Source organism: Centropristis striata, chromosome 16, assembly GCF_030273125.1.
Source record: "Centropristis striata isolate RG_2023a ecotype Rhode Island chromosome 16, C.striata_1.0, whole genome shotgun sequence".
Classification (NCBI taxonomy): domain Eukaryota; kingdom Metazoa; phylum Chordata; class Actinopteri; order Perciformes; family Serranidae; genus Centropristis; species Centropristis striata.
Genome location: NC_081532.1, coordinates 26,253,978 through 26,270,211, shown reverse-complemented (window position 1 = coordinate 26,270,211; position 16,234 = coordinate 26,253,978). Strand labels below are relative to the sequence as shown.

The window sequence follows — 16,234 nt, the reverse complement described above, 5'->3', positions numbered from 1 at the left end:
TACAAAGCAGTACAGATACCACTTTATACTGTTTCGGAGGTTATCCCACTGTACAGGTTATTGACAGGTTATTTTTTTTAAGAACATTTTTTCTGAACAGGCCAAAATAGTCTAAATGAAGTTGCACATTACTGGTGAAACAACAGAATGTTTCAGGGAGGAATGAGCATCCTCTTGTGCCCCTTTGTCTGATTAGGAGGTGCTGAAAACTGCTCAGACTCTGAGGTCTTTAGTTATTCCCTCTTAAGGCCTTTTACTGTCATGGTTTAGAAGTTTTTCACCCTAAAATCTATAGACATTTTTTACAGTATTGCATGTCTAAAAGTGATAAGTTGCACATGTGTTGGCTTTGTATTCGTGTAATATGGTATTTCTCATTTTGAGTGACTCCTACCGTTGAGAATGTGTTTAGGAGCAATAAAAACTGCCCCAGTATGTTCCCTTCAGGCTGAAGCGGGAGACATGCCATCATGGCTAAGGAGAAAACAACTTGTAGCTAACTACTGGACAAACCTAAAAGGACACAGCAAAGACCATCCAACGAAAAGGGTGATGGAAATGTGTTGGGGGGGGGAAAGGGAAAGAGGAAAAAAACAACTTTGAGTGGGTCAGTGAGGGAATAGCAGAGCAGCTAAAAATAAAACAAATAGAATTCAGCCCAACAGTTCTGTGAACAACAAGACCAGAATGGACATTACAGGAACCAAGAATAGATTTAGAAATATTGAATATCAAGAGAGGAAATCAAAAAGCAGATTTAGTACAGGAATTTTATAATCACACAGGTGTTAAATATGGGGAATATATTTACATTTTTACAGATGGATCGAAGAAGCAGAAAACAGGAGCAGCAATGGTGGTTCCCAGTCATAATAGCACATTGTCAAAAAGAACATCAAATAATTTCAGCATATATGCAGTGGAGTTATGTGCAGTACTAATGGCTGTAGAGTGGGTGGAGGTCATGGGGGAAAGAAAGGTAGTTATGTGTAGCGATTCAGTTTCATCAATATTAAGCATTAAAAACAGGACAGCCAAAACACATCAGGAAATATTACGTGAAATATTGTTAAAAACATCTGGATTGACACAACAGGGGAGGGAAATAGTGTGCATGTGGGTTCCAGCTCATCAAGGGTTAATAGGAAATGAAAAAGCACACAATATGGCTAAGGAAGCAGTAAAAAAAGAGGAGGTGGAAATGAAAGTAAAATTATCAAAAGCAGAGGGGAAAAGTCTAATCTGAAAAGAAATAATGAATCAGTGGAAGCATCACTGGAAGAGGGAGATAAAAGGGAGATATTTATACAAACTGCAAAGTGTAGTAGGGGAGGCAGGGTGTTATGGTGACAATAGAACAGAACAAGTCATTATAAGTAGACTAAGAATAGGGCACAGTAGGTTAAATAACACACTTAATATAATAGGAAAACATGCAACTGGTCAGTGTAACTGTGGGGAGAGGGAGACAGTAGAACATGTGGTAAGTGTGTCCTGGGTATGAAAGGGAGAGGATGAAGGTAGAGATGCAGAAGGAAGGTATAAGAGGAGACAATTTCAAAAATATAATAGAAGGTGGGAAATGTAGATAAGGGAGGAAAATCCTTCTGAGATTTCTTGCCACAACTGGACGAATTCAGAAAAAACAGAATTTAAGTCCAGCAGATGGCGGTAAATGCAACGAAAAGGATGCCAACTGCCAAAAAACACCAAAGAAGCAGCAGCAGCAGCAGCAGAAGAAGCAGAAGCAGAAGCAGAAGCAGTAGAAGAAGCAGAAGCAGTAGAAGAAGAAGAAGAAGAAGAAGAAGAAGAAGAAGAAGAAGAAGAAGAAGAAGAAGAAGAAGAAGCAGAAGCAGAAGCAGCAGCAGCAGCAGCAGCAGTAGAAGCAGAAGCAGCAGCAGAAGAAGAAGAAGAAGAAGCAGAAGAAGAAGAAGAAGCAGAAGCAGAAGAAGCAGTAGTAGAAGTAGAAGAAGCAGTAGAAGCAGAAGAAGAAGAAGCAGTAGCAGTAGCAGTAGAAGCAGCAGTAGAAGAAGCAGCAGCAGAAGCAGCAGCAGAAGCAGAAGCAGAAGTAGAAGCAGCAGCAGTAGTAGAAGAAGCAGTAGAAGCAGAAGAAGAAGAAGCAGAAGTTACTCCTACTGATGCGAACCGGTTCAATATATCTATGGGTTCAATAAGGTGTGTTTTGTTTGGTGTTGCTCCTAAGACTTTATTTTAAAGCATGTTTGAGGCGGCTAAGCGTCGCTGAGCGCACATGGCTTCATCATGGCAGCTTCCTCACCAGTCAGCGCCGTTAGCATGTTAGCTCAAACTTAGCTCATGATCACGTGTAAGTCTGGTTAACAGCGCGCACGTGTGCTAAATACATGGATGCAGGTGCTTCGTTTTTCTTACATTAGGATGTTTTGATCATGTCTATATGCGTTATCTAGATCAAACTCCTAGTTAACGTGGCATGCCTGGTGTTGATGCTAAGCTAACGTGCTGTCTATTGGTAACCTCCATGTGGCAGATATTACAGGAGGCTCTGGAGGAAACAGTGTGTTTCTTTAAGTTAGCAAACGTTTCTACTTGGCAATGATAAATGGATTTTCGGTTTTGGAGTCGCAGTAGTATTTCTATATCGTGATGGCTATTTTATCCCTTCTTTCATTATAATCTGCAGGTTCTGCTGCTTGATGGCAGGGGCCATCTATTCGGCCGGCTCGCTGCCCTTGTGGCCAAACGGGTTCTCCTGGGTAAGTTCTCATTTAATAATGATCAAGTATTAATCAAGATGTTTCCACTTAGTGGCTGCAAGAATACTACATTCAAATGCAGTGGTTTGCTCTTATTCCTAAAAGACAATATTCCAGCTAAACTGTTCAAATGGCTGATGAATATGAATATTCCACTTATACCCAACTTACACAAGTCAATTCCTGCCTCACATGTAATTTCATGTCAAAATTGGGATAAGTGGAACGACTGCAGCCAGTTTTCAACCACATTGAAAAGGTTGGCTTGTAAGCTCTGCATTTTGGCATATTAGAACAGTTTTCTATCAAAGTATTTCATAATTACAATCAGAAATGTGTGCAACTGGGGTTAAAAGCTCCAATTAAAATGCATGTTCAAAATGTGCTACAAGTCCAAAATCCACTCCTAAAACCTAAATAATGGCAAATCCAGTGTCTTAACTGGAAAATGCTGCTGTAGGATTAAGGCTTAGTTTGGCACATCCAAGCAGATCAGCTATTTACACCGCCCTTATTCAATTTTGACTAATATTGGAAAATGAAGTGCATGTAAACATCAGTGAAGCGAGTGCACTACCTTGGTCTGTCGGTGATGATGAATTATCCCCCTTGGTTGAGTTTAATTACCATGAAAAAACTCACATGCACTACCATCTGAGACAAGACGCAGAAATTCTTAAACATGACTGAGCCCTTTTTTATTGTTCAAATATCTAAAGATTTACTTTTGTTTTAGGACACAAAGTGGTGGTGGTGAGATGTGAAGGCATCAACATCTCCGGCAACTTCTACCGCAACAAGCGTAAGTAGGGTACATGTCCTTTTTTAATTCAGCCTTTGTTGATAATGCTTGTTGTCAGTGATGTTTTACCACTGTTGTTCGAGTTTCAATGACCATGAGACCACTTTACATGCACTACCATCTGAGACATCAGCGTTACATACTGCAGTGATCACTGCCACGCTGATTGTCCTGAGGTTTTTGCTACTTTGTTCAAATGTTGGCATTATGTTCCTACAGTGAAGTACCTGGCTTTCCTGCGTAAGAGGATGAACACCAACCCTTCTCGTGGGCCGTACCACTTCAGAGCTCCCAGCAGGATCTTCTGGAGGACTGTCAGAGGTGAGAATGTCCTACTACTGACACTAAAACGTTTTCGTCAGAACATGGAATTATTATAAGATTCTTGCACTGACAATTTGCTAGCCCAGTTCAAGTGAAGTTAATGGGCTAATATGTTATACCTTCCTCAGGTTTAGGTTGCATATGGAAGATGGATTATGTTTAATTTAAGGCATGCAATATTTAATAATGCAAAGTGGTTTGCAGGCTTTAACCCATTGAAGCCTTGAAAGCAGATATGTCATTTTGTAGTATTTGTATAAGCTCTCAAATACTTTTTGAATTTCATTTCTATCTGCTACAGAGGCTGAAAAATCTATTTAGTAGAAGCGTTGACACTTCTGTTGAATTTCCAGAAAAACTTCAGGTTTTAGGGGGTTATTTTAAAATCGCCCAGAGGTTTTACAGGCGTTTTAGGCCTCAGTGGGTTAAGCCCTCATATGTAGTACAGGGTGATCTTTGCTATGATCTGACCAGCACAAGTTGGTCCTTGCTTGACCGTGATGAGCTCTTTATCCCGAAACTGATCATCTATTGATGAGACAAACTTTTCGGATCTGATTGCTGAGTTCAGCAGGACCATACATTTGTGCTAGGACAAATCCTTTTGATACTGCTGTAGTGGTTGCAGTTTGAACATGTGTTGAACTAAACATTGTCTCTGCTAACAGGCATGCTGCCCCACAAAACCAAGAGAGGACAGGCTGCTCTGGAGAGGCTGAAGGTGTTCGACGGTATCCCCCCGCCCTATGACAAGGTGAGGAACCTCAGTTAACAACAAAGGGCCACATTATCTCCTGTTTGGCCCAAATGTGTTCAACTCTGCTGTCTGTGATGTTCCCAATTACCTTACCTACCTTGTTTGAGTAGTAACTTTGAAAACAAATCATGTCTGAGACAAGCTAGCTTATCTGTATATCGATGTGCTGTTTTCTTCTTTGTCTGACTGTTTTTTCCTCCACAGAGGAAGCGCATGGTTGTTCCTGCTGCTCTCAAGATTGTGCGTCTGAAGCCCACTCGCAAGGTGAGCTACACATATTTAAAGAGTCGACCAGTGAGAGTTGAAGGTCACCCTTTTGACTTGAATTGTAGCACTTAGTTGGCTGTAAAATTTGCAGACATGGAAAAACGCAACTCAGAAAGCTTCAATTTACCTGCAACAACAGTTCTTACTTGACTGTGATGAGAAATTTATCCCGAAGCTGATCATCTATTGATGAGACAAACTTTTCGGATCTGATTACTGAGTTGAGTCTGGACAAGTTGGACCTCTTTTGTAAATTGAAGCTTGAAACAAACGTTTTGAATGCAAAAATATATTTCTTTGAAGAAAATATCTGTAAATTTAGACTTTATTGCCTGTGATGCACTGTGTTGTGTACTGACTTTGACTCTTCTTCCGCTCAGTTCGCCCTCCTCGGGCGTCTGGCACATGAGGTGGGCTGGAAGTACCAGGCTATCACAGCCACCCTGGAGGAGAAGAGAAAGGAGAAGGCTAAGCTCCGCTACGGCAAGAAAAAGACAATAATCAAGCTGACCAAGCAGGCAGAGAAGAACGTTGAGGGCAAAATTGCAAAATACACAGACGTTCTGAAACAATATGGAGTCCTTGTCTGAGCTGGTTAAACCTGGCCAATAAAGAAAATAAATGTTTATAGAAAGTGTATTGACTTTTTCATTCCTCATGGCTGATAATTGCACTTATTTTGAAATAAAGAGAATTGGTGGTAAGCATGCTAGTAACATTGAATCTATAAACCATCAATATGGAGTAGGGGATTGGTTGCATTTTACATGTGACTCGAGTGTTATAATTGCAATAAAATAGTGTTTACATGGTCTGAAAAGTGCTTAAAATTTAAGTTGTATAGGATGCCATATATACATACAAACAAATGACACACTGTGGAACTCGAGAAGCAGTTTTGGTTGTTTATAGCTCAATCGCATCTAATTTAATGTGATTAAGTGAAATAATGTGCTGTACACATGTAATTAACCACAGCTGTATGGTGCTGTAAAAGCTTGGGATTGGCTTTGGGAAAGGTATAATACCCCTGAATAACAGGTTAGTTAAAATTTTAACTAGCGGTTTTCTGGAACATCTCTTACATTTTTAGCTCTAAAAAATATTCACTTTTCCATTTGTTTCAACACCTGCCATGGATTAGAGTTCTTTGGCCTCTTACTGCAGTAATTTGATTTTATCTGACAGATTAAAATGCATATGGGAATAATTGACAAGATTGACACCACAGTGGTATAAACAAATTTCTTTTAGCAAAATATAATTTACAGGGTAAAATGGAGTGTTGACCTGAACTCACTGTAGTTGTACATGTCCACCAGCAGAGGGCAGTGTTGCACTTGTGAAATAAATTGTAGAAATAAAGTATAACTAAAAGATGAATTGAGCTTTAGTTTGATGACAAAAAATAGTCAGTCAATTAAAAAAAAATGCCCTTCATTGCTTTAAAAGGATATGCCAATATCCTTGTCAAAAAAACTTTGTACTTTCTAATGTAAAATGATTAATTTCTTCTTTACCTGCTTTAAAATGATTGCAAAATAAACACAATCCTGATAAGTGTTTAACTACATGTAACATTAACTACAAAGCAGTACAGATACCACTTTATACTGTTTTGGAGGTAATCCCACTGTACAGGATATTACAGGGTTTTTTTTTTCCTGAACAGGCCAAAATAGTCAAAATGAAGTTGCACATTTCTGGTGAAACAACAGAATGTTTCAGGGAGGAATGAGCATCCTCTTGTGCCCCTTTGAGCAGTTTTCTGCACCTCCTAATCAGACAGACTCCGAGGTCTTTAGTTATTCCCTCTTGCTCCAAAAGGAGTTGGTAAGAGATGACAAAGTAAATTGTTAATGAACGTTACTGAAAATGAATGATATGGATCCCTTAATCAAAGCTGAACTGGCCCATGTTCTTCTGCATGACAGCATCCACTCACCATGTGTTTACTGTTTGCAGAGGACCTACTTAACACGTAGCATGGTTTAGCTGCAGGTCTTTATGAATTGTGTAGGGCACAGAATCCAAATCTTACTGCCTTAATAGATTTGATCTCAAGAAGTAAAATATTCCAGCATTTCACATGACAGTTGTTAGGCAACCCTGTGTGATCATCATCTACTGAACTACTGCAGGGAGAAATTCCTGGTGCTGCCCATGGATATTTTAAAACCTTTTACAAGAATGAGAAGGACAACCTGAAGACTTAATGCCTCTGGCCAAACAAGTCCTCCATCCACAAAAGTAATTTATTCCCATTCCTAAATAAAAATCACTGGAAAAACCCACTGGAACATAGAAAAACAAACTCTCCGCAGTCTTGCTCAATGTTTAAAAGGACATAGTTAGGAGTGGCCAAAGTTAAAAAAGTAAAATAAATAAAATTTAATAATTTAAGACTAATTTGGCAAAGAGATCTAAATTGTGACATTGAGGAAGATGTTTGGGAAAACATATTAATAAACACAGGATGGTCCATCAGGGACGTCTGTGGCAAAGTCACGCATTACAAAATTATTCACAGGTAGTATTATACACCAGTAAGGCTCCATAAAATGGGCTTGATACAGAACATGTGTTGGAAGTGTAATGCACAGGCAGGGACCTACTTACACTCACTGTGGGAGTGCTCTTTGGTTTTTCCTTTCTGGAAAGAGGTTAAAGGAAAACTGAGTGAATGGCTTGGAAAAGCTCTACCAGAACCCCCCCAGCTCTGCCTACTGGGAGACAGGTCAAGGTCACCACCAGGAATATCAGAAGCAGAATTGGGTTTAGCACTGACAGGCTTCATCACTGCAGCTAGAATTATTCTTCACCACTGGAAGAGTCAGACTGGACCAGAATTTGCTGACTGGGTTAAGCTGATGACAGATAATGCCTCCTATGAATTGATGATAGCAACGTTGAATGATAACAAAGGGAAATGTAACCAGGTCTGGGATCATTTTCTTAATGTGAATCGTTGGTTATCCTTCTGATTAAAGCATGTGTTGTACGCAGGATTTCTTGTATTAGCTCAAGCTGGCAAGACACCCCATGCTTTCTATGTCTATCTTCTGTCTCATAGATGTACATATACTATAAACACAGATGCCTTCTCTAAAAGAGGCTCGCTGAGGATGAGGCAGGAGGCAAAAAGACGCCTGTCTACCTGCGTTAAGGAGGGACGTCATGTCTCCTATAAACAGATGGAGAAATCACTGTGACGGCTCCTAAAAGAGATTGTTGGATGATGCTGCCTGCAGTTGATCACTTTCTAATCACACAATCTGAGACAGACTGAAGAGATGATTGTCTGAAACTGCTCCTGTGGGCTCCAACAGTTATAGACATCCTCCTCTTCCTCCTTCGGCTGGCTGCTGTGTGCTGTTCATCTGTGTGGGACCCTGAACATGCAGTCTGTAAATGGATGAGATTCAAAGCCAAACTGAAATTTGGAGGATACATAAAATAGAGTGATACTGCAGCTACTGTGCACTGTAATTATTTCAAAGATCTGACAAATTACCAGACTGTCAAAACTGACAGTAGCAGCTCCGTGTTATTCTGTGATTCAAATCACGACATAATGACTAATGTGCAGAGTCAAAAACTAATGTAGAGGGTGCTGTCATGGCAGGAAAGTAAATTGATTTTTTTTTAAATTGTATAACTAGTTTAACCATTTTAATACTCATCCATACAACATTTTATACGTACTGACTTCTGAGCAAAAATGAATTTAAACTCTATTTTGTCTCACTTCGCTGGCTGCTCTTTTCTTCTCTCTCTCTTATGTCCCAATAATACATGTCACAAGCTTTTATTTTCCCAGAGTACTCGCACTTTTCTTTGCTCTCTCTTTCACAGGGTGTCTTGCTGTGGTCCTCCCCCTTCAACCTCTATCTCCTCTATTCTACTCTGTTGATCTGTACAACGACATCTATTGACGTCTGTCCGTCCTGGAGATGGATCCTCCTCTGTCTCTCCCTGATGTTTCTTCTTCTTTTTCCCCTGTTAAAAGGGTTTTTTGAGGAGTTTTTCCCTGGCCGCTGTGAGGGTCTAAGGACAGAGGATGTCGTATCATGTACAGTCAGTAAAGCCCTTTGAGGCAAATCTGTGATTTGTGATTTTGGGCTCTATAAATAAATTTGACTTGACTTGACACACCTGGAAGATTACCGATGCTGCAGTCCATGTTTTACCACAGAGTTCACGCACAAGCGTGAGTAATGAGAATGATAAAAAGGCCTTTCCCACATGCCAGCATGAGCTGATTACTTTTTTAAGCTTTTATTTGATGTTTCAGTAACGTCTCATTTCTACAGTCTAACTCATGCTTATGCTGTTGAGTCATTATTGATCAAAGATAGCTTTAGAATCAGATTAGCACAGAGGAGCATTTTAGGGTGCACTCTTTGAATAACATATTTAATTTATTCCTGATGAAAATGTGCTAAATTTTGGTGTGTGTGGGTTTAATGTGGAAGCTCAATGGACAAGATGACTACCTCTTTGAACAGTTAGAGGAAAGTTTTTCCAGTCTCTGCTGGTGTCACCGCTGAATGGGGATAAACTTATTCTAAGTCTCAAAGGTTGGCTTTAAAGAAAGAAGAAGAAAAAGCTTAAAAGACAGTTGGAGTTTAGTCAAATATATACCTATGAGAAAAGTAGGTCCATGTTTTTCTTAACTGAGAAGCAAAGTGCCGGCATCCAAAAATCAATAATAGAACAAAACTGCCACAATGATTGAATGGCAGGTGGACTGGCCCCTATACTTAGATGAACTGTTTTCATTATTCTCCTCTGTATTATATTCTGAAAATATATAGTGTTTGTTTTTTTGATTGTTCTAAAGAATGACCCGTTGTTTCGACAGTGTTTTATTAGAAATGTGATTTGCATTATAAGAACATAATTTTCTTCACAAAACAACACAGCAATACACCATCATGGTACATCACCAACATTACACAGTGTCCCATTCACTGTCACTGCCAGTCTGAGAACCTGTGTCCGAGCTGGACAGCGCTCAGGACGTCGAGGAGTCTGAGTCAGAGGAGGAGTCTGAGTCGCTCTCTGATTGTTCGCTGTTGGGGTCCTCGCCCTTGAATAAAGTGTAAAAACGGTCTGTAAGAGTATAAGTATAAATGTATAAATTCAATTTAACAATACATGTAAAATAATGTCTATAAAAGGTAAATCTAAAAATATAAATCTAAAAATAAAAATGAAATGTTTTGCAATACACACCTTGACCAGCAGGGGGCAGAATTCACTCTGCAATATCTCTCTCTGTGAAGCATTACTGGTGAAAACTCCATTCAAACTCTGCCTGTGGAATAATGCAGATGCAATACAAATTTTGACCAGCAGAGGGCACAATTCATCTGTAAAAAATCCCTGCTAAGGGCATTGCAATCTTTACTCTGTAAAATAAATAAAATGCAAAATAAAAATCAAATACATTATCAAATAATATGAATAATAGAATAATATAAAAGAAATAGAATATAATAAATTATCAAATGAAGGAAAATAAATATGATACAACAAATTAACCCAATTGGCTTGAGACACACACCAGGGCTTGATCAACCTTGGCTGGGCCTCCACACATTGTGAACACCCTGTGATCCTGGGGTCCACTACTGAGATTGTGTCTCACAATGTGGACTTAGTCCACATAGAAAATAAAGAGAAACCAGATGAGATCTCATCCTAATAAAGGAAAAATAATGTAAGAAACAAACCAGAATATACCTCAAACAGGTGAAACAAGAAGATTGGTGTGATGAATAAACCAGAATACACCAAAAAACAGATGGAATGCTAAAACAAAGATGCCACATCCCAATACAAGGAAATTGATGTGATGAACAAACCAGATGACTCCCAAACAGGTAACAGCCTAACACAACGGTGTCAACGGGTGTCAAACAATCAATGCTGGATGAATTTCAGAATAACTGAACCTTAAGCTTGGGAAACTTTAACAATTAATAATTATCCTAACCAGAAAAGATTTGATCATATTATAATGATGATAATTCTTATGAATAATAACCCTTGGTTTGAGTTTGAGAAGTACGGATCAGGGAGTACTCGAATAACGAGCGGCGGCCAGTGTCTCGCCTTTGACTCCCCATTCAACTGCCCAGTCGACGGACGACGCACGGGGAATCATCGAGATAATAAAAAACACCTAACCGTATACCTTCACCAAGTCAAAAAGACAGAAAAGAACAAAAGAACAAAAATACTCAAACAAGAATACACGTCCACCATGTGACTTCATAGAAATTCAGCTGAAATGATGTGATGAACAAACCAGATTATACCTCCACCAGGTCGAAAAGAAGAAAAATCAACGGCAACCTTTTACAAGAGGCCTCAGCAAGCAGAAGGATAAATAGACTAATTCTACTTTGCCTTTGACCCCTCATTCAACTGCCCAGTCGTCGGATGACGCAGGGGGAGTCATCGAAATAATACAAACACCTAACCCTAGCCTGTACCTCGGACAGCAAGCTCTTGTTATAAACTCTTATACCCTCAACGTTCTTGCTTGGAGACACCAAACCCTATCCACAAGCAACTTGGAATGTATAAATAAGACCTATCTGTAATCTTATTTTCAACCATCTCTCTTTAGTTTTTTTATGGCCTAGCCCACAGGTCTATCCTAAACCTAATTTCAGTCGATTTTAAAACATAATCCTAACCCTAACTCCTGTTTTTTGCGACCTTTAGTCTAATTTTATTATAACCTGGCAAATATGACTCCCCCTGCTTTCAAAATATGAAAGCAGGGGGAGTCATCGAGATAATACAAACACCTAACCCTAACCACCCAAAGCATACTTTTACGGGTCTTATCAAATATCAAATTATCCGCTTCTACAGGATTTGCACCTACCCGGAGGACATTGACACTGCAACCAGGGTATTCTTCACAGCCCTCAGTCCAAGGGGCTATTGTAAAAGGTTTTTAAGGGAAATTAAGGCAGAGGTCAAATTAGCTTTCCTAAAACCTTTCAAACAAATCACAGTATACAGTATAAATAAGAAATTAGGAGGAATACTAGTCCATACATCACCCAGCAATCAAAAATAAAATAAGTATGACCACTTACTCCCATTCTCACCATACAATTGAAATGAAATCACCTGACAAGGCCAATCCACAGAACATGATATTTAACCCCAAACTACTAACGTGATTTACATTATACAATGTCATCACTGTAATAGACTATATGTGGGTGAGACAGGCAGAAGTCTAAGAGTAAGAACTAGAAAATTTCCTCTGGGGAAATTTTGAAAGGGCCACGGGGGCTACTGCCGGTGTGTGTGCACTATGATGAGATTCTTCAGAGATTTCAAACTATGCCCTTTAACCTCAAAATGTGTGTGTGAAGTTGCCTGTGTGTGTGTGTGTGTGTGTGTGTGTGTGTGTAATTAAAATCACATAAAGTTACCTGTGTGTGTGTGTGTGTGTGTGTGAAGCATGTGTATGCATGTGTGAGGAGAGTGTGCACTTCAGCGCATGTGTGTATCTGTAACTGTAATCAGATCAAAGATCAAAGGCAATCAGATCAAAGCAATCAACAGAATTTACTGACACCTGTTCCGGCACAGAGACAGCAGAGGTGGACTCTGCTGGTGAATTTCTGGCCTTGAACAGAAAGCATTTTTGGCGAAACCATAATACCTATCATTGATTCGACTTCACTTTGAGCGTCCTGAGTTCTTCCTGAACGTCTACATATGTTTTTTTTTCCAGGAAATGAAAAAATAGCTTTGTTAGAGCAATCTAAAAAAACTGTTCCATTTCCCTTTATCCGAAATCTTCCTGCGTTTTTAATATGGGACCCAATGAGGCTGTTGGTGGTGTTGGTGCCGCATCTGTGCGTCGTACGCCCAAACTATAACTCTGACAGCTTTACCAGAGGATTGTGAGTGAGAAGACAAATTTTCCTACATTTCTATGTATAAATTATTTCTGTAGAGTGGGATTTGCGGCCGGGAGCGCAGTTTTCAAATTCATTTTTTGACAATTTTTTCTCTCCCTCTACACTCTGGCGATGATGTCACACACTGTGACACGAACATTCCATGCAATACACACCCATTATAATCTCAGAATTTCTCCAAAAATGATCGTGGTCATTGAACGGGGATTGATAAAAAACTATATGACCTATCAAAACGTGGATTAATGCACCGATACACAAGACTTGTGTCTACTGTTTAAAGTTTAAATGGAGTCTCTAGGTGAAATTATGCCGGGGAAGTAGACGTTTGAAAATCTCCAATTAGTGTTCTTTTTCGCTCATTTTCTGTCGGCCGTCCCATTCACTTCAATGCAAAATTTTGGGCAGTTTTTCGCGACTTATGTCGCGAAAAATTTGTATTCTGTAGAGAAAAGTAACAGCACACCGATCCCGATCAACCGCACGTTTTGATATCGCCCCGAGCACTGGTCCCCACAGCTATTGCTGTATGGGACCAGTGCTCGGTGCGATTGCCCCGAGGCCCTAATAAGTGAACATCTCAACCACAGAAAAACAGGACAGAACCAAACTTTTATATAGACACTTCATGGAACACAAAATAGAGATTTTTAAATACAGAGGCCTTGAGAGCAGAACCTTCCGGACGAAGTCACAAAGACAAGCCGTGGAGAGAAAATGAATTCTTTATTTGAAAACTTAGATCCACATCATCTGCTCCTCTCAATCTGACTGCCCCTCAACTTTGACTCCTCCTAAAAAAAGAGAGAATATCAGACACTTGACAAATGCAGGACCCAGGGCCTGCAAATAAAACTTGTGAACTACCAGCATCAATCAATGTATTTATTTACCTCCTTCCCCAACTTCTCCACTATTAATCTAGATGTGATTTTAACCTTTTTATCTATATTTGCATTTATTGATTGATAATGCATGATTTTTAGAAGTTATCTTTACATTGGCTGTCCTATAGAGGTCAGTTTCTTACAGTCTGGTGTGTGTATGTATATACATTTATGTACATAACTTTAAGAGAAGCCCTCGCCAGTCTTAAAACAGCTACTATGAAAAGGTCTTGTCTGAAAAGTCTTGATATTTATTTATTTGAACAAATTTGTATGACATTTATTTGATTTCTTTTATATTTCTTTTAGCCCTAGACTTTGTTAACAAAATTTGTTCATTGAAGTTGGTCAGAGGATTTTTTTTGTGTGTGAATGTCTCACATAAAGCTTATTTTGGCAGTTGACATATAATTGAAATGTCCTTTCAGTCTGTGTGACATGTATGCATATTCCTCGATCACACTACTATGTACTCTTAGTAAATGTTGTATTTGATACAACTTAATTAATCACCATGAACATATTATTTAAGTAGGCCAAGTTACTGAAACCATGTCCTTATTATTACTTTTAGATGGAAGTTCTTTGGGTGGCAGCTAGGGAGCAAAATCCACCAAGACCTCTTAGAGACAGAATGGATCCTCTTACTACGTGATCCTGTCTTAATTAGACAATATAGGCTCTCGAGGCCCACAATGTTTTTTTCTGGTTGACAACTTGTCAGATGACCTGAAAAGGGAAACAAGGCAATCAACACCACTTCCACTGGCGTTACAGATGATGGCTGCCCTGAGGTTCTATGCCTCGGGGTCTTTTCAAATGGTGGTGGGGGGCACAATGGGTGTGAGCCAGTCCTCTGTTAGCCGAGTTTCAAATGCACTCTGCAGAAGAGCAAGGCAGTTCATAAAGTTTCCAGCAACAGATGCAGAATGTATTAGAACCAAACAGCACTTCTTCAATATAGCTGGATTTCCAAATGTATTTGGGGCAGTTGATGGGACACATATTGATTGATTGATTGATTGATTGATTGTCTTTATTTCGAACATGCAAGCAATAAAAAAAAACAAGTTTAAATATTAATAGATGAATAAATAAAAAACAAAACAAAAAAGCAAAAAAATTGAAAAAACAGACACTTTCTGCAAGCTTGAAAGGGGGTAGGAAGTAGGCCTGGGAAGATAACAAATTTTGCTGGACGATATATATTGTCCCACAAATTATTGCCGATAAACAATATTATTGTCAACATGATAATATATCATAATAATGCACACCCTTTCAAATACAATTCACTTTTATTTCTCAGTGTTTTTTACCATTATAATTGTAATTTTAAGAACGTTTAAATATCCTAAATAAATAAAACAAACATTTTTTTTTTTTTAAAAGGGCAGCATTTATTTTGCGATGTAGCAAACTCCACTTTCTGTGAGCGCACACTGTTTATATTTACTTTGTCGACCAGTGTTGACTGTCCGGACGAAGGCTCTGCATCTCCAGGTGCAGTTTTTTTCCCCAGCTGGGAAAACTGGGTCGGGTGGTTCTGCTTTAGATGGGAATGCAAGTTTGTTGGTAGTGGCTTTTTTTGTTGCCACCACTTTTGAACAAATTCGGCATACAGGCTCGTCCGTGTGTTGATGGGCTCACCTTTTTCATTCGGTTTGAAACCGACATATTCCCACACCGGGGCTGTGGCATTTGGCTTTGCAATCATCTTTTTTCCTCGCGTTGCTCCGCACGAGGCTCACCTGCTGCACTCTGTGTGTAGCCAATGCTAGCCGCCCAGCCTTCCCCACAGAGACAAAGAGACTGGATGACTGACAGGAGGGTTCACTCCGCTCATTCTGCTATGGAACAAAAGCGCCCAGGTGCTGAGATCGAGCACAGAGTGAACCCTCTTGTCATCCAGCCTGCTTGGAGGCAACAGACGAGGAAAACAAACACGCATGCGCATGGCGATATATCGAGGCAGGCAAAATGATTGAGTTCATTTAATTTATCGTGCGATTAATTGATTTATTGATTATCGGCCCAGGCCTAGTAGGAAGAAGTAAAAAAACCTATCTAGTCCTACCCCTTAATGGGTCAGTATATACATACATATATGAATAATCAATATAGTCACATACAAATATTATAAATAATTATATTTATACATATACTATAAACAATTTATATGACATTGTGAATACCTATACATGTATATTGTAAATTACTATATATATATAAATATTATAAACATAAATACAATTACCATGTATATTGCAAAATTACAGTCTACATATGTCCATGTTACAGAGGCTTTTCTAAATTTCTGTATAATGCAATCAAAGTAAGATCATGTACAAAATCTTATTCCTTTTTGCAAGTCTCTCATGCTTTTTTTATGTTTATAAAAGTATCAGCTTGAATCAAAACACATTTTATGTGGTGTTTAAAGTGTTAATTTAACTATTGGTTTATTTTACACATTTTTATTCCATAGGCACCAAGTGATG

At 39.0% G+C, this 16,234-nt stretch overlaps 1 protein-coding gene and 5 non-coding genes across 6 annotated transcripts; all 6 read left to right on the top strand.

Annotated features, from left to right (window-relative positions):
• Nucleotides 1-1,514: 1,514 nt before the first annotated feature.
• LOC131987760 (large ribosomal subunit protein uL13) lies at nt 1,515-5,522 on the top strand. Its single transcript, XM_059352622.1, has 7 exons — nt 1,515-1,520; nt 2,663-2,735; nt 3,472-3,537; nt 3,757-3,858; nt 4,530-4,615; nt 4,823-4,882; nt 5,266-5,522. The coding sequence occupies exons 1-7, from the start codon at nt 1,515-1,517 to the stop codon at nt 5,473-5,475; spliced, it is 603 nt and encodes a 200-aa protein (XP_059208605.1). The 3' UTR covers nt 5,476-5,522.
• On the top strand, nt 3,318-3,399 carry LOC131988853 (small nucleolar RNA Z195/SNORD33/SNORD32 family). The gene has a single exon (XR_009395900.1). It is a non-coding gene; the product is annotated as a small nucleolar RNA Z195/SNORD33/SNORD32 family (small nucleolar RNA).
• On the top strand, nt 3,588-3,668 carry LOC131988851 (small nucleolar RNA Z195/SNORD33/SNORD32 family). The gene has a single exon (XR_009395898.1). It is a non-coding gene; the product is annotated as a small nucleolar RNA Z195/SNORD33/SNORD32 family (small nucleolar RNA).
• Nucleotides 4,354-4,429, top strand: LOC131988862 (small nucleolar RNA SNORD50). The gene has a single exon (XR_009395908.1). It is a non-coding gene; the product is annotated as a small nucleolar RNA SNORD50 (small nucleolar RNA).
• LOC131988858 (small nucleolar RNA SNORD34) lies at nt 4,683-4,761 on the top strand. The gene has a single exon (XR_009395904.1). It is a non-coding gene; the product is annotated as a small nucleolar RNA SNORD34 (small nucleolar RNA).
• LOC131988860 (small nucleolar RNA SNORD50) lies at nt 5,033-5,108 on the top strand. Its single transcript, XR_009395906.1, has one exon. It is a non-coding gene; the product is annotated as a small nucleolar RNA SNORD50 (small nucleolar RNA).
• Nucleotides 5,523-16,234: the final 10,712 nt, after the last annotated feature.

What these genes read in the sequence shown, in the direction of transcription:
- LOC131987760 (XM_059352622.1), top strand. An exon ending in GGCCAAACGGGTTCTCCTGG is followed by an intron (nt 2,736 to 3,471) that starts GTAAGTTCTCAT and finishes CTTTTGTTTTAG; the next exon opens with GACACAAAGTGGTGGTGGTG. An exon ending in TCCCCCCGCCCTATGACAAG is followed by an intron (nt 4,616 to 4,822) that starts GTGAGGAACCTC and finishes TTTCCTCCACAG; the next exon opens with AGGAAGCGCATGGTTGTTCC.